The sequence below is a fragment of the Notothenia rossii genome (assembly GCF_949606895.1).
Source record: "Notothenia rossii genome assembly, contig: scaffold_102, whole genome shotgun sequence".
Lineage (NCBI taxonomy): Eukaryota > Metazoa > Chordata > Actinopteri > Perciformes > Nototheniidae > Notothenia > Notothenia rossii.
The window spans coordinates 1,287-26,001 of record NW_027639847.1 but is presented as its reverse complement, the minus strand read 5'-3'; the positions used below and the strand labels follow the sequence as shown (position 1 = coordinate 26,001).

At 40.4% G+C, this 24,715-nt stretch overlaps 1 protein-coding gene across 5 annotated transcripts in view; it reads left to right on the top strand.

The window, feature by feature from the left end:
• Positions 1-24,323, top strand: part of LOC307027345 (galactosylgalactosylxylosylprotein 3-beta-glucuronosyltransferase 1) — a 79,478-nt gene extending 55,155 nt beyond the window's left edge. For 2 of the 5 annotated variants that reach the window (XM_079695577.1, XM_079695575.1), the window contains 7 exons: positions 7,751-7,912; positions 10,658-10,800; positions 13,510-13,581; positions 13,687-14,198; positions 18,989-19,285; positions 21,930-22,031; positions 22,895-24,323. In XM_079695577.1, coding sequence (XP_079551703.1) covers positions 10,689-10,800; positions 13,510-13,581; positions 13,687-14,198; positions 18,989-19,285; positions 21,930-22,016 — 1,080 coding nt within the window. In that variant the 5' untranslated portion in view covers positions 7,751-7,912; positions 10,658-10,688 and the 3' untranslated portion in view covers positions 22,017-22,031; positions 22,895-24,323. Of the gene's footprint in view, positions 1-5,722; positions 5,797-7,750; positions 7,913-10,657; positions 10,801-13,509; positions 13,582-13,686; positions 14,199-18,988; positions 19,286-21,929; positions 22,032-22,894 lie in introns of all 5 variants that reach the window. The other 3 variants (XM_079695576.1, XM_079695578.1, XM_079695579.1) reach the window with 3 other exon arrangements.
• The last annotated feature ends 392 nt before the right edge of the window (positions 24,324-24,715 follow it).

The window sequence follows — 24,715 nt, the reverse complement described above, 5'->3', positions numbered from 1 at the left end:
ACTGCTTTTAGCAAAAAATCTTGATCTCTAACTGCTTTTAGCATTGTATTCTTCCTTTTCACTTTAGTTTTTCTGAGCAAAAAGGTCTGCTTAGTAGCCTATTGCCCAAAACATCGATAATAAATTATATAAAAATAATCTCTGCATTGTTAATAAGATGCGTTAACGCGTTAACTTTGACAGCCCTAATTTAAAGAGATATTATGTTCAGCTGTGTTTCCAGTCAAACAGCTAACAACTTAGCTAACCTAGGGAGCTAACGCTAACAAACCGTTGTTGTTGTCCATGCCTTTGTCAGATGTATGGACGTTATCTCAATCACCAATCCAGCCTCAAATTATGTCAACATTCCTAGATGGCTTAGCTTGTATTCTAGATATTTCTATTTATGTTCTGTATGCTGGGAAGGAGGTCTTCTCTGAATCTAAATATGGTCCCAAAGCTTTTTTCCCTTGTATGTCTTGTGGCTTTTGGTGTCATTTATACCATCATTCTTCACTTTCAAATTTCAATTTCCTGTTCTTCGTTGAGGATACACGTAATACAAATATTTTTTCTGGTTAATGAAATTCAGTTTGTTTTATTGTGAAACAATCGTTAAAAGCGTTACAATAGTGATCCTTTGTCAAACAAGCAGTTTGTTTCCTTGCTAATGACTCTCCTTAAGGAAATTCTTCACGTCTAGTTTTGATCTCTATTTACACCAATTATTTCCCATCACAAAAAAAACCAGTCTACACTGTCATTGTGTTGAATCAAATCCCGCAGGTTTAATTAACGATGATCAGTTTCATAATCATATATATTTTCCCTCCAGAAGGGCATGTAATTGGGGGACTTTAAGCTGGAGAATTTTTCATCTATGAAATCCATGGTCTAACCCTCATTAAGGCCCTCGGAGCTCAGCAGAGCTGGCGTGTTGAAGTCTGAAAGCGAAAAGGTGCATTAGAGAATCAAACTCCCACTCAGGAAGCAGCCTTTAATTAGCTAATGAATCTGGGAGCTTCCTCTGCCAACCTTTGACCTTCTGCTGGGCATAATAAGCCTGTTCACAGTGTGAGGGATGTCGGATGTGGTTGAAATCAATGCCCTGTACACAAAACAAGATTTAAATGAGAGAAACGCTGTGCTTTCCCTTTATTGTTGGAAACAGTTTAAGTTTACATTCATCAATTGTCTTCAAAGATTGTAATAGATTGATTCATTTCCATCCAAAGCCTCCGCTTAATGATTTATATGGTTTGGTCGCATAAAGGATCCAATGGTTTTTTCTAATTAACAGTACAGCCAAACCCCTAATGGCAACAGTTAGAAAACATCTATACAATGAAAATGCTTTTCATTTTCTTGTTGCTGAAGGGCAAATGAATCATAAAAAGGGCTTTGGTGAGTCAAATGTAAATACATGTGTTTATAAGCAGCCTTTTTTCTAATTTGTTATTTATAATAACAGTATTTAAAGCAATACATTTGAAATTCTGTCACATAAGCTTATTTGCATTTCTCTACGGTAAATATAAAAACGCCAGTAGCCAGTTAGCATACCCCAGCATAAAAATATGCCTACCAGCACCTCTAAAGCTAATTAAACCTGCAGAGTGGAGACCCTGTGGCAGTGAGAGTGATTACACAAACATTTTTGACACTTATGATGTATAGTACGCTAGGTGAGTTGACCACATTTTCTCTGCCCCTAAACATGCAAATATGGGGACGTACTTATTTAAGGTTTTAAGAACATAACAATAGCCTGTCTAAGAGCAGTAATGCAACATCTTGTACGAACTATTAGTCCCTTTTCTTCTTTCTGCGCTCTCAGACGAGTAGGCATAATATTGTATATTTAAGTTTATGTTGAGAGCACATTATGCTAATGCGTTTTTGTATATTTTAAATATTCAAGTTTTAAATAAGTATGTGTTCCTCCCTGGATGGCGCTATCCATGGCACTGAAAAGGGAGTCAGCATGTTTAATTAGCACTAAATCTTTTGTTGTGTTATATATAACCGATCCCTAGTGTTTTTAATGAGGAAAGAACAAGGCAAGAGAGGGAAAATATTGCAATATGTTATGAGTTTAAAATGTGTATATTCCTGTTGATTTCAAGTTTCAAAATAGTTTAACCAATTGCCCAATTATAAATGTTACTTTTCCCAGGTGCAAGACCTCCGTAGTCTTTTTAGGCCCACTGTTGTTTTTGATTTATTTTCAAAAACATTAACGTCTCGAATCACCCTCCCAAACCCCCTTGACTATCTTTGTTTAATTTTTTAATAGCACGCAGCCTTTAATACATCAAGATATCTTTGACGCACTAAACATCACGTACAGTTTCAGTCTCAGTCACAATGAGGGGAAACAATGAGACAGTAATGTTCTTAAGCCTTCCCTCGTGGTCTCCCCAGGATGACATCTCCCTTCACTCCGTTCTGATCCGAGCCGGGGCAGCGCTGACCCGACAAGGCACGTCCAAATCTCAGCGGCAGCCTCTGCAATCCTGGCGGAGCTCCTTGAGTCTCCTTCAGTCGGCTCAGCCAGCTGTGAGAGGCTCCCTCGTCCTCCAAGGTCCAGCATTGGAAATGTGCCCTGTGTAAGCCGGACTATAAATTAAATTAGTCAGGATACGTTAAGGGCACGCTGCGCTAGGCCATCCCCCCGCCGTTATGAGCAGAGAAGAACCGGCCTGAAGGTTGGTGCTCTTAAATCATTCATCATTGCTGAGCCAGCCAGATCCCAACATGGACTGGTGCCATCAATCAGGGCCAATGCTCACAGCTAATGGGTAATTCAAGTTTTCCTGAAAGTGAAACAGCCATCCTCATCATCTAAATCAAGCATGTGAAACATCACTTACTGCCACACTCTCTGGCATATTTTTTTTATCAAACAGCATTTACACTGATTAGGATAACTGGTCTGCAAAAAGTGAAAACCTGGCAGATAAAAGCTTGACATGGTTTAGATCTAATTACACTTCAGACACTTTTTGAATACTAATTACTGCATCGATTATCACCATTATCAATTTAACTATGTTAGAATTCTACTTAACGTACAAAATATGATATGACCGTAAACAACATAGTCGTTTTTCCTCTCACAGTCAACTGCAGTATGCATACAGTAGCTGCCTGCATTGCTATTATTAGACTCAAAGCAAGTAGTGGTTTCATGATGAGAGGATCACATTCGCTCATGGCAGGTGTGAATTGGATTGATGGGACAAGTAACACAAACTAGTGTGAAGGCGACCTTTCATTGACCCCAAAAGTGGAGTATGAATAGTAGCAAGCACAAACATGGCAGACGTAAAAGTGGGAATGCTTTCTTCGTCATATACGTCAAAGGTGATCCTTGATGTTATAATTCTAAGAACACTTTGAAAGGGAAAATGATTGCCAGCTCTGCTCCAGATTTCATATTAACATTTTACAGGGTGTCATCAGTTCCCTCTCTGCCCACAAATAAGTTTAATTATTTTGTCAGACAGACGGAAAGATTTAAACTGCCTCAGTGCACCCCAGTCTTTAAAACACAAGATCGTTCTTGATAATGACTCAGCCTCTAATTGTTTTTTTCATTCAAGATGTTACTGTTTCCTGTCTGAGTGGAATGAGAATTAGCCTATTAATTAGATAGTTATTGAATATACTGTTTGTAATAGAACTAATACAATTTTGACTTTAAAAGTTGCAGAGAGATCCCAATTTGAGAATGAAAATAAGACGTCACATTACACTTTGCATTCATGCATTAATTCAATTGTATTCAGTTAAAGGGGCCCTATTACGCTAATTTCCGGGTTCATATTTGTAATCTGTGCCTCTATTGTAACATGTCTCCATACTTTAATGTTCAAAAAGCTCTTTATTTTTCTCATACTGCCTGTGCTGCAGCATATCTTTTCACCATCTGTCTGAAAACAGATCCCAGCTCTGTGGTGATTGGTCAACTACTTATAGATGTCCCGCCCCTTAGCCTATCATGTACAATGTGTTGTAGCGCTAGCCGATAGAAGCGAGAGTGTTACATGGTGAGGTCACTATTTCACAGGAGTAAACAAAGGAGTCTAATGGAGGCGTTTTATGCGGGGGGAGTGTGTGGGAGAGATGTTCTCTTTCCGGATTTGAAAACACTCAGATGCATAATAAAGGTCTGCCTCTTGTAGTGCCTGCATTATTTCTATTTTCCGAACCTATTCCACATTTTCAGGTTTCATCCAAATTGACCAGGGTATACAAGCCAAGCCACATTTATCAAACTTTATGATGATGTTATTATGAGTATATGCCTTTAAATAAAAAAACAGGACAGCCAGGGAAGCATATTGCCAGAGAAATCCTAGACAGATCACCTGCTCCTGGCGTACTGTATTTCAAAGCAATTAAGCCTTTTTGAATCAATGCTTCAGAATACACTTTTAATGACACCTCCAGGCGAGGCTTTTTGGGGGCCTGTGACAGTAAAATTAATAATGATCTATTGCTGCAACTTGTCTTCCAAGGTTCCCCTGATGGGCTATCCCTGAAAAAAAGGCTTTACCAAGCTGTTCGGAGACAAATGGATGCATAAACAAACGCAAACAATTGTACATACCAGGACACATAGTCTCCAGAGGACCTGCCGGTTGAAGAGCGCCAGAAAGAGAGCAATAGAAATATTACATTATTATTGGCTTTTCAAGAAATAGGAAATTGTCAGGGCCAAGGGAACTCAGAAGAGCAGACTCACCAAGAAGCCCAGGGCCGGCCCTGACCAATTTGCTGCTACAGTATAGGCAAGATTTTAGCTGGCGCAAAAACGATTTAACTAAAATAATAGATTTGACAGAAACCACTGGTTTTCACCACTATGTCTATACGTTCATTCCAACTGTCTACTAAAAGCCTCAATCTCACACCTCAACACCTTACCTTAGCCTAACTCTCCTTGCCTTTCTGACCCGGGGGCTGCGGGGCTGGGGCAGTTCAACTTACCTGATTTTGGGGGGGGAGGGGGTGCGTTTTTTTTTCTTTTTTTCTTTCCCCTAATTTTCGCCGCCCCCCATGGGTTGAAGCACCCTTAGCATAAAAACAAAAATGATAACATTTTCTGTAAAGCAGCCTCGTAATACACGTTGAAAAGCAGTATGTATATTTTATTACACTTGTTTCCCCTATTAGAGTTGACTTTTGCAGACAATTTGGCAAAATTAAGTGTGAACTTTTTTCATTTGCATTGGAAATCCTAACTGTCCCTTTTAATTCACATTTTGTGGTCTCTATCGTTGAATAGATTTTTGCTCAGTTGTAATTACTATGGTCATTTTGGTGAAAACAGGATGACAGTCTAACTATATAAATAGTAGCAGGATTATATAGATGTTGAAATCCCTGAAAATCCTGTTTAGGATTTGTGAGAATCGTGTTTTGCATGGAAAAAGTCTTCCAATTCCTTCAAATAAAAAAGGTTAAAAGTATTTCCTTAAATCAATTCAGTTACAGGAAGGCTATGAGTTAAACGTATGTAGTCATTTGAAGAAACAAACCATAGGCCTAAGCTGTAAAGGGTTACAATTTGGCAACTGATACCATGCTCCTTTATAACCATTAATCATAATTTGAAAGTAAATCATCGTAAAAGGGGACAATCTGCTCTTTGTTGATTAACAAACAAACTATTTACTGTATCGTTACTCTGAGATGAACTATTTGTACCTCTCATCTTCCTTTGCTCATACAGTACCTTTTTCTCTGACACCCTCCAACCCAGTAGAGGAACGGTTTGTTTCGCCCCTCCCACTTCACCTTTTGGGGGTAATGGTGTTAGTTCAACAATCAGTACAACAATTTTCACGCATGGCATTGTTGCTGTGATTCTTTATTAATCAGCGGCAGGTGTTCCCTTCACAGCTGGTTAACCCGTGCTGATGTGAAAGGCAAGCGTCATTGGCTGCCATTGGCTGCTGTATCTGTGCTTTGGGATTTACTTTCTTCATTCTTGCCACATCACACAGTTCAGATGCTGAGAATACAAACAGGTTTTGTAGGGTGGAAAATTCTAAATTCTTAAGACAACACGTCTAAAATATGTCTAAAACGAATTAGAAATGTCTAGAAACAACGAGAAATGCTTTATTTGAATGTGAATGTGAATGTTGTGCATGCTAACGATAATATTGTTAAAATTCAGATTTTTAGCAGATGCTGTTTACCTGGTTCACCATCTCACTTTAACATATTACATCCTAGCTTTTTAGAATTAGCATTAAACACAGTGTGAAATCATGTGTGAAGTGTTTGGTATTGGTTCAATTAGATGGATTAAGTTGACCTAAATTGTCCTGAAAAAATAAATACATTTTCCATTTCCAACCTACTCAAATGTCTAAACAAATCGGTTCCAAAGAACAAATCAATACTTTTAATTAATGCACCCTTCATTTCACAAAACAAGCGTCCTAGCTCTCCATATTGTGTACATAACAGCAATATGAGTTCCAGCTCATTTCAGCCTCGAAGGGCTTGCCACATTGCTTTGTTTTTCACATTTTCATTTTGTCAAAATCGAGCTCTGAAATGTTGGCAGGATGTTGTTCTGTGTTTCTTTCTGTTTAGCTTCATCATAATCTTTCGGAAGTGTTGAGCAGAAATCAAAACGACAGCACTGTCATTGCAACTTAGCATGCATGACGGTACCTGGCAGTGAAAGCCTTTCTATCGCTGCTGTAAGGTTGTTGTTTTTTTTTGCTACTACAGCAGTTGCTTGTCGCTGTCATAAAAAAATGAATAGCCTACTGCAGGAGCTGCACTAATCCATGAAGACCATTTCTGGTATTCATCTTTTATTTCTTATTCCACACGACTGACGTCAACCCCGCAGATACATGATCCTTCAGTTTGAGGAATTGAACAATGAGCGAGGGCAATCTGAAAAATAGATTGCTTTGAAATTGTGAGCATATTAGGCACACACACTCCCTATTGCAATACTAGGTCACAGGCAATTTGACTATTTATACAACAGTGTGCCTCTGTCAAATGAATCTGCGACTGTTTATTCCCCAAAAAGCTACATATTTGCACTTTTTATGAATCTCAATTACAAAGACTTCCGCCAACTACTTTCCGGTGCTGATGCAGCGTGCAGACATCACTAGCTGAGTGGAGCATAAGCTTCCATCGAGGCAGTATTTCCTCAGATGTATTTGAATAAGACATGATGCCAGCCAGTTTATTTTCGTAACATCCACCACCCCGGACTGTTGGCAAGCATGGAGTTGTGACTAACCCTTTTCCATGTTCCACATTAGGCATACAAATAGAAAAAACCTGACTGTGTCTGTTCAGTTCAGATTAGAGTCAATGAAGTAGGATGATCAATATATATTGATATCATATGTCGCGCATGAGTAAATGCGGGATTGTAAAGCACAGCAGTGGTATGCCGCTGGGGGAGGGACTCATGCTGTGAATCTCAATGTGCATCCAAATTAGAGTGCATTACTTGATACTGACACACTTTTCCTCAGCCGCATTTCCAGCCTTATCTCTTTGATGTTAAATAATGAATATACAGTACATCACAGCAACAATGCTCACAAAGGTGTCTCCCCAATAACCTCTGGAAGGCCTTTGACTCTTAGAGCCCATCCTAACGTGTTTAAACCTGGCTGACCGTCCTTGAATGGCTCGTACTGCCGTGAGTCACACATGAATGTAAATACTGTGAAAACACTGTCATATTCACTGAAATGTTCTTCTTTTACAGATCTGGTCTCAGTGTTGCCCGTCTGCGTGAGAAGACTCATCGGCGGAAGTGGTCGGCTGAAGAGCCACAAAAGACATCACCGCTACTTATTTCATCCAGTATGCAGTGTGGCCTTCCCAGCTGCGTATCACCAGTGGTGCGATGATTCAGTTGTAACTGTGGGTAAGCATCAAAAGCCTTTTTTCATTCATTAAGAATAGATGTACTACATGCAAGATATGTTTTAAAAGGGGCATTCAGGGGTCAGTTTACTCATCTAAAGGAGCGTTGCTGAAGCTGCAACACCATTGGCTCAGTCTGTAGGGACGTGTGAACCATAGGGTCGCTGGTTCAAGTCCCTGAACAGACCTTCATTTTGAGTGGAGACTGATACTTAAAGAGGTCCTTTTGAGTGGTGCCATTGAGCAAGGTTACTATGAAATGGTGTCATTGCCATCTGTATTACCCACACATCATACTTGCTTTTATTTCTTTTTACAAGACTTGGGCAAAGAGTTTATTAAATGGAAAATGAGGTAGTTTGAAGTTTTCCTCCTTGACAAAAGATGATCATTTTCAGCCACTATTATCAAGCTTACATAGACTTAATCCAAGAGCATGTTCACAAGGTTAAGGAATCAATTTCACATCAAATGTAAGCAAAAGCTATGATGTGTGTCAGGGTTTTTGCTCCCCAAGCGCCGTCAAGATGACATCGTGAATGAGCAGCAACCTATAGGTTCAAGTCCTGCCCAGGGCCCTTAACTTAATGTCATCCTCCTCTCTCCCCTGCATTTCCTCTCTCTTTTCTACTGTCAAATAAACCAGGAAGGTGCTACTAAATAAACGTGTACTATACCTTGATGCAGCATACCGTTTAATATATGCAAATGAAGTTTTTTTGTGTAAAATGATTGTATTTCAGGTTTTGTTGAAAGGGTTTAAAGGGCAATCTTTGACTTTGACATGATCCCACCTCCCAATATGTATTTTCTGTGTTAGTCTGTGAAAAACACTTTCTATGTAAAGTACCTCTCCAGTAAATAGAAAAAAGACAGCTTTTCGACTCTGTAGAAACTATGTCTGCATGTATAGGATGTGTGGTACTAACACTTAGGCTCTTCTCACCTCAAGGCGTGGGCATTAATGATGTAGTTATTTACAGAGCTCAATACAAGTAATTGGCATGTACAATTATAATAAACCTCAATACACTGTCACCTTCCCCAGCAGTGGGAACAGGATCACTGTGGGAAATGTGATGGCTTGCTTCTCCATGTGTGAAGCTGTAATGAATATGCCAAACACCTGTGCTCACCTTATGTCTGTTTTTCTCCTAGTTTAATTGAGCAGATCAGTTAATAACTGCATTTTTCCAGTTATGGTTTGGCGTAATGCATTAAGCCTATTAAGGAGGAGGAGAGAGCGTCCCTGAGAGAGGCGGGAGGTTTCTCATCCTGAAATTCAATGTAAATGAGCCTCGTGGGATTGAGGTAGCCCAAGGAGTGACTGGACTTAATAATAAGACATTCTGAAATATAATGTTGCAATCTGAAACCGACAAATTACAATCATTTGAGAAAAACGATGTTATAATTTTTGTTGAGACAGAGTCAGAGGTATTCATTCCTGTATATCAAAGACTGGGTGAAATTACTGTATATATGGTGTATTTGTATGTATTTCAATCTGTTTTATTGTACAAAGTTATTTAAGTTTCAAATGTACAAGCTGTGATGAACCCCTTAATGCATCAATAGTCTTAATCGAATAATTTAATATAAATTATTCTGAAAGGGGCTATTAAACATAACAAGTACTTTTACTTTACAAGTTTATTTTGATGAGAATAATGTTGTGCTTTTACATAATATTATTTCATATTGCTACTTTAGCTTAAATAAATGACTAAAGATCAGAGTACTTGTTCCACCTCTGCTAATAAGTAAGTCCCGTTAGAAAACACAATGCATTTTTTTTACATACAATTCTTACTACTTCAAGTACATAGCAAATACATTTTCTAGATTTCCATTTCCAAGTTGTTTCCAGTTAATGTCTTTCATGTTGTAATTAGATTTTTCAAAGGGATACAAAGTGGAACCAAACATTCTGGACTCAAAGGGCACATTTCCCAGACAGAGGAGCTGCAGTCTGGTGACATCGTTTCCTGCCATTTGGCCGGCGAAAAGTTTCAACACTGGGCGTGAAGTCCCTGTTCCTCAATGATGGCACCGATGAGTTAACGGCACAAGCTAACTGTACCATAGAAACCTCCATGTGTTGACTCTGTGAGACTTTAATAGTGACGGTTTTCTGTTATAAACGTTTATGTTTTACCTTTTACAATTGACTGCATAGGTTGACATTTTGCTCCATCCTATTATTAGCCCTTAACAATGTATCAATGGCCCTTTTGGTCTTTGTGAGGATGTGAGTCCTTTAGTGCCTGTCCCTTTCTAAGCATTACATTTAGCTACTTGTTTGCTTGACTCATGAAATGGGTGTAGGTTATTTTAAATGCCTTTTTACGTCGAGTATTTCATGGATTCTTCTCAAGACATTTGACCCCCTTCCCCTATCTCATAACTCTGGTAATCTTACTGCTTTCTGTTCTATGGTCTCTTTTTATTTTTCTCTAAATTAAGTTCACTGCCTCTTGATTCACTGATGTAGGCCTATGTATGTTTATCGTATGCTTGTATTGAAGCATTATTTAAATTAAAATATTATTATTATGAAATCCCATGTGTAAAAAATGCAAAATGATGATAGATCGGTCTTTGTTTTCTAGTATTCTAAAAAGTGGTTGTGTGCAAATATGAACACAAACAAAGTCATTTAATGTATTTTTTCAAAGTGATTTGACCTTTAACCCATATGTGTAACAAGATGCATATTGATGATTATTCCATCTTTTTTCTCCAGGTAATGCAGAGCCAAATAACCAATCCTGGAGATGCCGAAGAGAAGAGATATTCTTGCCATCGTGTTGATCGTGTTACCCTGGACTCTGCTCATCACTGTTTGGCACCAAAGCGCTATAGCTCCTCTCCTCGCCATCCGCAAGGGTACGTATTGCACTCCACTGGCAATATCAAACCTGGAGTGGGTCCTTGAACCTAACACTTCTCTCCAGGTTTAGAAAACAGGCAGTTCATTTAGAAGCACTCACCAACATGACCATGTGCTTCATCGTAGCTCGATAACACTCGTCCAGTCATTGTAAAACTCATCACTGAGGATTGTTTGGTGCATGATAAAGACAGAGAAGTTACCATCAGGTTCCCTCTCTCACACATCTAGGAGTTATTTTTATATTAGGCGTGTTCACACCAAGTACTTTTCCCTCAAAGGTTCCTGAGAACTCTTTAGTTCTCATGAACTAAGTACAGATCGCGTTCACACCGGAAATAAGTCCCTGGGGGTGGATTAGTCACTTCTTCTTCTTCTGCTTTGGATTTACTGGCAGGCCGCAAACAACTTCACGGCGTATACTGCCGCCCAAAATCCCCGGCCGGAAGTCCCCGGAGTTAGGGACTGAATTTTTCCGAGTAAACGGCCAGAACGCCGACACCTCCTCATCTCCACTGCTCCCATGTTTTATTTTGAGTTGTCATAAGTTAGTCTCTCCGCGTTTCTGCACTGGGCTAATGCTAATGCTAATAATGCAATGCAAGGATAATAAAATGGCGGCTTCACAAACATTTTTGGGAGTTTGACGGGGCGTGGTTTGCATTCCGCCCAGCCAATCAGACACAGGAACCTTTTTCTCCCACGAAAGTCCCTGCTCTCTAGCAGGGACGGAAAAGGGGGTAAAAAAGGTTCTCTAGAACTAATTTAGTTCCTGGGACTTTTTGGTTTGAACGCAACTAAATCGTAGTTCTCAGGAACCTTTGTGGGAAAAGTACTTGGTGTGAACGCGCCTATTGTGTGTTCAATCAGTTGAATATGATGAATTGTTCAGCTGTTTCTAATCTGTTTCTATGCCGACAATGACTTTCCCAGTAGGGTTGTTATGAAACAATGTTCTTTCACAGCATACGCAGCCTATCCGCTCACATGCCTCTGCCCATCAATCCACGTTTTCCTCTTGGCGTGACGCTCAGCCACGCAGAGCATGCCGTGTACAGCAGCATGTCCTCATTAATTCATCCATTTAGGTTCAGACTGTTCCCCTTTTTATACTCATTCAAATTCAGTGGGAATTCATTTCTGTGTTTGTTTAATCAGAAATGTTAAATAATAAACGTCTCCTCAATTAGCTTCACAGGGGTATCTTACATCCACATGTAATGTCACGTCTGCACCCCAGCGTGAGTCATCAAGACACACACTCATGAGCCCCCTGATTATCCCCCAGAGACCACAAACCAACAGTTTAAAATGTCAAGTAGGCTGCAGAGTAAACAGACCCATATTAGAGCTGCAGCAAATCAATAAAGAGTAAATACATGGGTTAACAAACAAAACAAGTTTACAGAAATGACCCAAGGCTGTCTGGAGTTAATAAACGTAACAGATTATATTAATTAATTAGTTTATCGACACACTTATTTAAATAGTGTCTGATTAGTCAACAACCATTGAAAAGAATGCCAAAATTAATAAATCGTTTTGCTTCAAAAAACATTAAAAATATCACAAACCGTGTCGACAATTAAATACAGTGAGACACTATGAAGTATATTAAAAATAAATTCCCAGTGCTACCTGACCCAGCTCTGCCAACAGGCTCCTTTGTGTGCGCTCTTAAAAGAGAAGCTAAAAGGGTTTTTTGGCAGCGCGCTGGCTGGCAGCCTTTGCTGAACATCTGGCCATCAGCAGATTGTGTTAATCTATGTACTGCAGAAAAATCCTCCTTATGTTGGAGGTGCGAGTGGAGCCGGAGAGGAGAAGTGACAAAGATGGCCATTAGCTGTGGCACAATGAACCGAAATTAACAACCTTAATGATTTTATAATCATGTTCTATCCATCACGACCAAACTACTGGGGCCTTTACCCCTAGACTCAATATATGTCAGCGGACTCATTCAGCACTGTTCACAGTCAAGTCTTGCGTATAGTGTTCATTTTTTATTTTTTGTTTTGACATAAAAATTTATATTTAGCATATTTCAGAAGAAAAACATCAGAAATCAGAATGTTAGCAGTAACATCAATATACTGTAGTGCTGCAGTTGCTGGTATATTTGATTATTAATTATATGAAATTGCTTTCAAATGCCCAACATGATTACAAAACCAGTGCACCAATCACAGGTTATATGCTGAAAATGAGCCGTTATCATTTGTACTTGTTGTTACCTGAATTGTTAAACCCCAGCCGGAAAATGCCTTATTGATTGCAGTAAATAATCACATAAAATGGTTTGCTCTTTTAGAGATATTTATTAGCCAAAATATATTAATAGTGGAGTTTAGATTGCGTTCAGTCCATGCTTACAAACCAGTATTTTTTCCACAGTTAATTACAGCAAATGTAGTCATGTTAAGGGATCTCTCAGGAAAAATATTTTTGTAGTACATTTAAACGAGAACACCAGGACTAATTTCAGCTAAATGACTCCCTGTTTATTGCAGGAAAGTAACACCAAACACAAATAGGGGGAATGTCTACTGGATCCACATACCAACACATTTTCCTTCTTTTGAAACGAATGCCCAAAGGCAACCCTGAGGGAATAGCAAGGCCATCTATCCTCTCCCTTTCCCTCGCTGTCTCTCTGTCCATCAACTGTGTTATCTTCTCACGGTGCCTGCTTTCACTTTTTGCAGCCTGTCACCACCTAGTAAAAGAGATCTTTATCATTCCAGAGAGCCTTGCAGTCCGCCATCACCGGCTCTCAGGTACACTTTACCCCCATTGGGTTTAAGTCACCTGAGGCAAATATACAAAGGGCAGCCCAAGGTCACACTAATGCCTTACATGTCTCCTTATCCCCAAATCTGCAGATGACGGAGTGGAGGGCAAGAGGGAGGCTGGTGGCCAGGCACAAGACTCCAAGGAATACTGTGCCTCAGATAAGGACATTGTGGAGGTGGTGAGGACAGAGTATGTGTACACACGGCCTCCTCCCTGGTCAGATGTACTGCCCACCATACACATCATCACCCCCACATACAGTCGGCCGGTGCAGAAGGCGGAGCTCACGCGGCTGGCCAACACCTTCCTCCACGTTCCCAACCTGCACTGGATCCTGGTGGAGGACTCCCAAAGGAGAACGCCTCTCGTCACACGGCTCCTCCGAGAAACAGGGCTTAACTACACCCACCTCAATGTGGAGACGCCCAGGAACTATAAGCTGCGGGGTGACACCCGGGACCCCAGGATCCCCAGGGGCACCATGCAGAGGAACCTGGCCCTGCGCTGGCTGAGGGAGACTTTCAACGCTAACAGCAGCCAAGCTGGAATCGTCTACTTTGCAGACGACGACAACACATACAGCCTGGAGCTGTTTGAGGAGGTAAGAGCTGCATTCATGTTTGTTTAATGCGAAGTTGTTTTTACAAATTCTTAATGAATTGGCCAAAAGAAAAATACTAAGACAAGGCACAATAAGAGTGTTGTTTGATATCTACTAAATGCTACATCAACTTAACTGGATTAAGTCCTTATATATCTTATTGTATCTACAAATACACATGCAAGTCCTGCCTAGATTATAGCACAACCCAATCACCTCTTTAAAGAAGTAGTACACAGAAAAGGCTCTATGGTTCCATAAAAGGTTTATCAGTGCAACCAGACTCTGACGGAGGCCAAACGAAAGACTAATATATTTATAATTAATCCGTGAGAAACAAATATCGTCAGTATTATCCAAGTGTCACCTTGATAGCTCATTAAACTATTCCCAAGAAAACAATTTCCTGATGATCCTCCCTTGTAGTCATCTGTTGTGAAGGTGTGTCCCTGCTCACTAATTTGTGCTTTTAATTGAGAACCGCCTTCTAGGGAACTACTACTTTAATCAAATTATAAAGTATTCAAACTTCTATCATAAAACTAATCATCTAAAGCAGGGGTCGGCAACCTTTTTAATATGAAGAAAATTGTCAGCGCAACTTAGGCTACATGATGCCGTTTATACATTTAAATAATTGGTTTAAACGGCATCATAATAAGGGTGACCGTCCGTTCTGTGATTCTCCAGCACACACAGATGGCCAGTCCGCCCCTTTGTAGCATATTATTTTGATGAGAGATGAGCAGATCGCCACTTGGCTTTCAACTAAATACACAGCCACGCAAAAACTGCGGCATTTGTACAGCTCCTTATCGGTACTGCAATTTGTGAAGTGCCGGCGCGGCAGCAGTGCTTTCCTCCGTGGTGAAACGATCAGCACCGCGGAGGAAAGCGGCAGAAAGTCGCCTGGAGTTAAAGAGAGCAGTGCTGCGTTGCATGCATGGCTTCCTTCTGCAGGTAACGGGGAGACGCACTCTGGCGGTGGTCTCGTTCAGGATCTGAAAACACAATTGTAATATTTTGCACACTTATTCCACTTATCCCTAGTGTGCCACTGGTTACAGTGCCGCGTTGCCGACCCCTGATCTAAAGCTTATACCCACAAATTTACATTCAGCCGAAACGTACAAACTTCCTGTTTACGTACCAAGCCAAACATGTCTTTCAAGCTAAAAGAAAAATAAACAAATATGTTTATTCAGGGTAATTTAAATCTGAGAGATTAAACCATTCAACAGAGGATAAATCTCAGAGGAGTGACTGGAATTGATCCAGAGAGCCATAAATCAGTGAACCCTCAGCAATATATCACGGTCATTTTCTGCAAAGATGTAGTAAAATAAAACTAACTGCACTTTTAAAAGGGCTCAAAGAAAGGCTGAGGCAGATTACATAAAATATAGTGGTATTTCGTTAAGTGTAGTGCAAGAAAAAAAAGGTTTAAAAGAAAGATAGAGCCATAGATATCCACTACTTATTTTTAGTTGTATATGAAAAAAGCATGCTCAGCTAGTAAATTGCATGCTTTCTTCCCTATAACTTCAGTTTAAACTATTGCACATCCCAGCCATTTACTGTAGCATCTGTAACCTGTTATGTAAGGAGAGGTGGAACTATAAATCCACTCAGTAACTTGAAGCATTTTTCTTTTAGCTCTTAACAAGCAGTCAGGGTTCTGCAGCTGATGGAGAGATGTTTGGGCATGTAATCAGTACATCTCAGGCCATCCATCTCAACATCAGCTGAATTACCTGAGCGGACACGGTCTAGGTCCTCTGAGTATTAGCCCCGGGTCTTGTTAGTGGTGCAGACAGGGTCCGTAGTAAATGGAGCGCCAGGTATTGACGGGGCCTGTCATTACCTTTCTCTGGGAATCAGCTGAAGTGCTCGGTCTCCCTCAGAGGCCCTCCATCACCTCCAACGGGCCTATTTATGGGCCAGAGTAAGAGCCCTGAGGGGGGAAGACAGAGAGAGGATAAGAGGTAGAGACAGAGAAAGGAAAAAAGAGGATGCCAGTGAAAGAGTTGGGACAGCCAGATAGACAGAAAGTAGAGAGTTGTCTGCAACTACAGAATAGTTTGCTGACAGCAGAGTAAATATTTATATGTCTCAACAGCTTGAAATCACAGAGGCGTTTTAGTCTCAAGAGTAGAGACGAGGTTGAAGGATTGATGTGCTCCATGTGTGAGGAATAGACTGATCACTTTATTCTGCATCTCGAGTGAGCATCTTGAATTGGAATACAATTCCTACTCTGATTGATACAAAATAATAAAAACATATTTTTGAGCTACTTAAATTCTGAAAAGCTGTCGGCATCAAAACCAATGAAAATATCTACAAACAAACATTAAAATGTTTCCCATGATGCAGTAGATCTAAACACAATGTGAATTATTGAGGTGTCTGGGAGGCTGTGGCTCAGTGGATAGTGTGCTGGACTTCCGAATCAGGGGACAGCAAGTTTGAGTCCCACTGCAGTCAGCATGTCGTTGTGTCCCTGGGCAAGACACTTCACCCCAAATTGCTCCTGTGGGGATTGCCCACAGTACCGAATGTATATTAGTCGCTTTGGATGAAAGCGTCTAACAAATGACATGTAATGTAATTTCTTTAAGTGTTTATGTTCCTTTCCCAAACCACAAAATGTTTGACTGGTTGGAATATGTTATTTTTAACCAACCCCTAATGTCAACAAATTAATTTCAAGAGAATGGATCACACACATAAAGGAATTAACTGCAGTAGGGCAGGGTTATAAAAAAATCTGTTTTTCAAAACCGACCATCGGTGATTTCATTATATACAGCTCTGGAAGAAATGAAGGCACCACTACAGCATTATCAGTTGCTACGGTTTTACCAGGTATTTGTTTCAATACAATGTTTTTTAAATTGTATTCTATAAACTACTGGCAACATTTCTCTGTTTTGGAATTCAACATACGCTGGACTGGAATGGCTGCCATATATGTAGAGATTGATTTAAGACAAATGTTTGAGAAAAGATATTTGAGAAACTATCATAAGTACTGAAAAGGACATTATGTTTTCATTTGATCTTTTTAATAATCTAACTAACTAAATGTGTTCAAATAGAACAGAAATCAGAGAGACAAATAATTCTACATATTGTGAGCTGTAAAAAACTATTTTACAAAGACAAAAAATGTGACATGCAATCAGAATCCTAAATAATCTCAGCACTCTTCTTTTGTTTCGACTAAAACTTAAATTCAAGGACTTCTTGATTTGCAGTAATAAGCAAAAACTCTGATTAGTTTCTTCCTCTCTGCGCGCTTAAGGTCTGATCACGCACCTGACTGCTTTCTTGTCTTTCTGAGAATTTGGCAGTTCCTTTCTTGGTATTTCTTCTCTGAATCACGGCCAGTTTGCCTCTGAAGGAAGCAGGAAATAGAGTTTAAATGCTCACACAAGCCTTCAAATACAAAATGCATCAGCGGGGAACAAGAGACTCTGTACAAACACATCAAATTCATCATCATATACCATTGCTTGGGTGACAGTATAAAACAGATTTGTGTTGTTTTACTCTGGTTGATGTTGTCACCAGACACAGCAGGCGGAGTCATCTTCTTCACATTTATAGTATATATCAGAAGTTGACGAGCCTCTTGACATTGCCTGCAGAGAGCCTGATGTAGCCTCCTTTTGATTTAAGTTGAGCGTACTTACTGTATGTATATGAGGGAAGCAGAGGGGTGGATGGGTTTGTGGATGGATTCAATATGAGCCTGGCTGCCGACATTAAGGAAGGTACCTAGTGGAACAGCAGTATTTGCGAACAATACCCAGGTGTTGATATAAGAAATAGCAAGGGAATCCTCACATTTTGGGATTATAAGACACAAAAATAATGAGAGAGATGGTGACAGCCTTATAAACATTTCATCCTGTGTATTAAATTCAAGCATCACAATCCCATGGACACATAAGCACTATTTTCCACCGTTAACACCCAGAGCTCATTAAGGCCAAACCTCCTGCCAAATTGTATCTGGGTGCTTGGCACAGTTTTTTTCCCACCCCTAAAGCTCAAATCCACTGATTCCCATAAGCCCCCAGCCATCTCCGTGCTGTTCACACTCTGCAGCTCTCTGATCCCCTGAACTGACCAAGACGTTTTCTATATCCATGCAATCATTCTAATGTTTCTTATACTGTACATGCACATGCATCTTTCAAATGTACCTTCCCGTACAGAGGCACCAGCATCATTATTTCTGCTGCATTGATTGAATAGCTGTTTCCCCTTCCTTTCTGGTCAAAATGTACCTTCTTTATGACTGAAGCAGTTCTTGCTAGAATTGGTCACTGAGAAGCAGACAAAGAAAAGGGCAGCAAGATCGTTTGATGCTGGAAGATTAAAGGACAAAAAAAAAAAGAAAAGACGATGGCAGTGCTCAACCTTAAAGAATCTCACCAGCCAATCAGCGACTAGAGCCACCTGCTCTAATGGCTTGGCTCCTTCAAACCCGCTTGGCACAATCGTTCCTTTTAAGACGGTTTTGTCCAATTATCTCATTGTTGGGCAGCTGTTGAACAATATGTGGGATCTGCCATCAATGTGACAGCTGCGCATGGTATAAAAGCTTGGTCAATATTCACCGTCTTTCAGAATGAATAATAGCAGCAGCTCTAAAAAACCTTCTGCACCGCTGTAATGCTGGCAGCTGATGCTCCTGTCTCTCTGTCATGTACACTTTGTCAGATGATTGATTCCCTCTCTTCCTTCCTCCATTTTTTTGTTGTCTTTTCTCTCCCTAGATGAGATCCACTCGGAAAGTCTCAGTGTGGCCTGTGGCCTTTGTGGGCGGCTTGCGGTACGAGTCCCCCAAGGTCAATGCAGCTGGAAAGGTCTATGGCTGGAAGACGGTGTTCGACCCCCATCGGCCATTTGCCATCGACATGGCCGGCTTTGCCATCAACATGAGGCTCATCCTCTTCAAGCCGCAGGCATATTTTAAGCTTCGCGGGGTGAAGGGTGGCTACCAGGAGAGTAGTTTGCTCCGAGAGCTTGTAACACTTAACGACCTGGAACCTAAAGCAGAAAATTGCACTAAGGTAATCCCCTTTTTTCAATGTTTAGCACCTTGACTTAAGCAGTAAGCGGTAAATGTATGTTTCTAAATTGTTTGTAAGGATGGACTGATTTAAATGTAATAAAGCTGCTGTAGACGGTGGCGGTAAAGTATTCAGAGCCTCTACCAATACATCAATGCTGCATTCAAATTCCGACTAAAACACAAATTTACAAAGGTCGAACAACGTAGGTCTTGTGAATTATTGGAGAATTTGACATCAAAGTGTTATTTTGAAACATAACAAGCAGCCGCAACAACACACTGCTTTTTGTAAGAGGTCACAAACCAATCATGTTGGTTCAATATTTAATAGACATACCATATCTGTGTTGAATGTAAAATCTTAATACACTTCTAAGTATCTACAGCTGAGTGGAGCAAAACTTACAATATGTTACTTTATCATTTAGAGTTGAGTTGAAAGAAAAATGGGAATACTTACTTCCCACCACTGGCTGTATCACACTAATGATCCAACTTTTAAAACCTCTTGCTGAATCTGTATGCTGAACCATCTTGGTCAAATATTTTTCCCAGTAATTCATATTCAGAATGAACAAAGTGGAAACAAACCATAATCTATTTTCAGAGGCTCCCCTTTGAATGTCACCCTTAGCAACAGAGAGAATTGTTAGGTTCTCAGAAGTTATGTGAGAGCAAACTCTGTAGCTCTGTGCTACCAACACCATGGCAAGCACACTGCCTTGATGATGTAGGGCAGTCATACGAATCATCAAAACCACAACTTCCAACAATTACAGTATATACAATATGGCTTCGTTATAGGGCATTCAACCTTGTCTTATTACAGGAATCATTTTCAAAAACACTTGTTCACCTTCCTGCCATGCTAACTTCCAGTCTTTATGTTTTGCAAAGATGAGTTTACAGACTGCTGATTATTTAACACATTAATCAGCGTATTTAACACACAGATATTAAATATTCTTATCTAACTCACTGCATATAAGGGAAATGAACTGTGGCAACATGTCAACAACTTGGCATGTTGCCACCTGTCAAGTTATGTCAAGGACATAACTTGACAACCAGATTACATTGAACTTGCTTCCTAATTGGTGTGCCTGTAGTCGCTTTTTATTGATCAGTAATCACGATGACAAAATATGTCATATGTTATATATATGGGAATAAATCAATAAATGTTTTGACAGAAAATCTATGAAAATTCCATTCACCCTTGAACACACACACACACACACACACACACACACACACACACACACACACACACACACACACACACACACACACACACACACACACACACACACACACACACACACACACACACACACACACAGAGAGAAAGGCTTGAAGGTAGCAGCAGCAACATTTTCCTCCATCCCCACTCCACCATTCCTGCATCCAGCCTTTGGTCTGGGTCACATCACTAAGTCTCTCTCTGGGCAAAGAGTAGTCAACCAGAGGGCTTTTGTTAGCCAGGATTCACACCACAATCACCCCTACACACACACACACACACACACACACACACACACACACACACACACACACACACACACACACACACACACACACACACACACACACACACACACACACACACACACACACACACACACACACACACACACACACACACACACACACACACACACACACACACACACACACACACACACACACACACACACACACACACACACACACACACACACACACACTGAGAGACAAAGAGAGAAAGGGGGGAAAGGAAGAGAGAGAGGGATACTTTCAGCCAGCTTTTTCTCCTGCTCTCCCGCAGCCATTCAGAGGGGGAAATGAAAAGAGGGGATTCAGGGAACGGCTGAGAGAGCGGAATTGGAGTTGGGAGGAAAGGGGAGGTAGGGACGTCACACTGATTACAGATGAGTGCAGGGACAGACAGACAGGAGAGAGGGAGGAAGAGAGGAAGAAATAAATGGAAAGTCGTGCACGGGCATCTCTCTTTCTTATAATCATCCACTTCAAATGCAAGTCTGACTATTAACCTCCCCCTACACCTGAGCAAAGTGGGAGTGGGCTCTTGGCACATTTCAAACACGCCCTATGCATAATTCATAGCGGACGCCATGGAGAGATGAAAGGGAGGAGGGATCCAACACAGAGAGAAAATGAGCTTGACAGTTTTTTTCCCTCCCCTGTTCCACTTGCCATGCTTTTCCTGGATGTTTGTCCGGTCTCGGGGGCCAGATGAACTCGGTCTCCAGCACAATCCCATGCCCAGAAGAACTGTAGCACAACTGCAAAGGCAAAAGCTCATACACACTGTGTCGAAACGTCTTCACTTGGCTGTCATGTGAAGGTAGCTATTGTCCTATGGGCAGTAGAGGACTTTACACACACTAACCCAAGAGGGTTGTGTCGTAACACATGGCGTGTAGTTCCTCTTCACTCCCTCCTAATGCAAAGTTCACGCTCAAGTAGCTTTTTACACAAAGACAGACCCTGTGGTGGTGTATGTTCTGCTAGAGCTATAACCAGGGTTTGAAGAACATGAGGCAGAGTGGCTGCTGAAAGGAAGAGCGGCCTGAATGGGTGCATTAAGGAAACAGCATGTCACTAATGTTGCCGTTGTTTATGTTTGGTTTTCTCGACAGATACTCGTATGGCACACAAGAACGGAGAAACCTGTCCTTGTAAATGAGGGGAAAAAGGGATTCACAGACCCCAATGTGGAAATATGACTCCCCCAGATGCAGGTAAATAATAATGCTTATTACAGTACATTTTGAACTTTCTACAAAGTGACACAGAAATGAGTCCTAAAACCCGGAAATGATTTAGCATTTAACCATTTCCGGTTCCCTCATCTCAAAGTCAACCGTTTCTTGAACGGTTAGATGCCACAAAATAAGGCCTGTGGTTAATAAAAGCTTTGTATAAGATTTTCAAGTTGTATTCTACAACATAAAATGCATCAGTAAATACCCCACTGGTGGATGCCCGAAGCTTCTATGTGTTTTTCCAAACAGCAGTTCCTAGCAAGTGACTAAATGAGACGGCTAATGTTGCACGTGAAGCGATTAGCCAGTGACGCAGAGTCATGTGACCGCCATGTTGTTTGTTAGCCTCACGTTAGCTTTTTACTTCTGGAGATTGCATGTATTCTTCAAAAATCATAAAACTGGTTTTAATACGGGGAGACTATGCTGCTGAACAAACCCTGTAAGTATCAGACACATGTATTTGCCACAGATATTATTATTACAATATTTTAAAATCAAATAGAAATATTTGATTGCTTTTTGTTGAGGGAGTCCTTCTGAACTTCTGGGTCTTTCACTGCACCACTCTATTGCAGACCTGAACCACCTTTAGGAACCATTTTCTTAAGAAGGTGAAATGGGAATGTGAAGACATTTTTTTACCTGGTCTCACTCAGTAATATTTAAAAAAGAGCAGGTGTTTTTCATTCTTACAATTGTACATTTGTGCTTTCTGTAGGGGCCCAATTACAAGCAGATGTTGTCCATTAATGAATGTCTCCTAAATAAACAGATTCAATTAACTTAATTAAGGCTTAGCGCTCTTTCTCAGCTTATCTTAATCCTTTCTATTGCAGGAGGTCGGCCTTGGACCGGCAGAGAAAGAAACCGTCGGAGTCTCTTGATAAGTGCAACCAGCGCTCATGTCTTAATCATCAGAGAAAAAGGACATTTTGGCCTTGAAGAGGAGTTTAATCCTCTTGACTGGATCTGACATTTTTGAAACATGGACTAAAACAGTACAGAGGTACAATACAAAAGCACAGATTATGAAGTGGCTGCAGTTATTTTCCAGGTCCACTGAAGCGCAGAGAAGACGATATAAAGGACGTCACACGGCGTTGATAGACGTGACCTGCACCTTCATGGTACAGCGGCCCGCTGACGACAAGCTAACAAAAGAGACAGCACAATACGACAAGTATACGGCCAGCGGAGTCATCCAAACAAGCAGGTTAAACCTAAACATAAACTAAGGAAAAAATATACACATTGTCTGGATCTGCACATGGTTCAAAATTGATATTCCACACTAGCCGCCTGGATTAAAACACAACTCCAAGGACAAATAAATGACATGTGGACTTTCCTTTGAGCAAACGAAGCAAGTGAAGGAATGTTCTTTTGATAACTATGAAATGTTTGCATTCATTTAATCAATACTACTGACTCGTACAGTACCTGCATTTACTCTTGGGTTATCATTGTTCATTTCATGGTGTCATTATATCTCATGCATTGAAGCCACCCCCATACACTTGAAGAGAGACTGCTGTTTTAAATGTATCCCCTTGTTGTGCTTGGGAGCTGAACCGTACATGTAAACATCAAAATCCTAACACTTCTTAGCACTTAAAAAATACACAGATGATGTTCCTTTGTGGCAACATGTGTACATAGTAAGTTAACATGATTACAATCAGAGAGTTGATGGCGATTTTTGACAAAAGTATTGTAATTACTGTATTTATATGTAAAAAGAAAAAGGTCAAAAAAAGTCTCTTCTCTTTCCCCCTCTGAATTCCTCAAGACGACACCCAACAAGGCACAGGTTCACTCTAGGTTCAACACATGGAAAGAGTAATAGCACATCACCAATTTCATTTGGTATAAGAAACTCCAGTTTGTGACACATTCATTATTTCAAATCAGCTACACCGTAAACTCACGAATGCTGGCCTAATTGCCATGTTAGCTTTCATATAAAGTGTCCTTTTTGACATTGCGTGGGGGGGGAAAGTGTGTCACTTCAGAGAGCTAATATGTCCCCATGTCTATGCACGCTCATATGTCCACGAGCCACTGGCTAACAAAGGTCCCTGTGTGCAAGTGTATCAAAGAGAAAGAAAAGCATCAAAGCCAGCAAATTTGATTATTAGTAAGCTTGTCAGTCCCTCTTCTAAAAAAAAAAACTTTACGGCTGTGTGGAGACAGAATTCCCCAAAATATAAATGTAGGCATCTGCTAAATAAAGCAGCTAATTTTTGAACATAATTGATAATGCATGGCCCAAAATGTGTTGTTTTAAAAAGAAAACGTTGGCTTCCACTCGTAAAATGACAGAATAATCTCAATTGACAGCAGGCTAAAGCAAAGCACAACACAAAGAACTCTTATGTTTGCTAATGATTTGGTAGCAATGTTGACATGCCATCTTCAGTATTGTGGATCGATGTGTAATGGATTATTTAAGTTATAGTATCCATCTGTTGTGCATTAACTGGATCATATGGGAGCTTCTCTAGCGCTAAACGTCAGCAGCGATGACGCTGTACAGCTGAGCACTGTAACAAAGTTATTCTACACCTCGTATAATAGAATCTCTCCTCTACTTGATAAATCATCTGTCTAGTGCAATACACAGTGGTTCTTATCTTACATTGCCCGGCAGAGCTGGA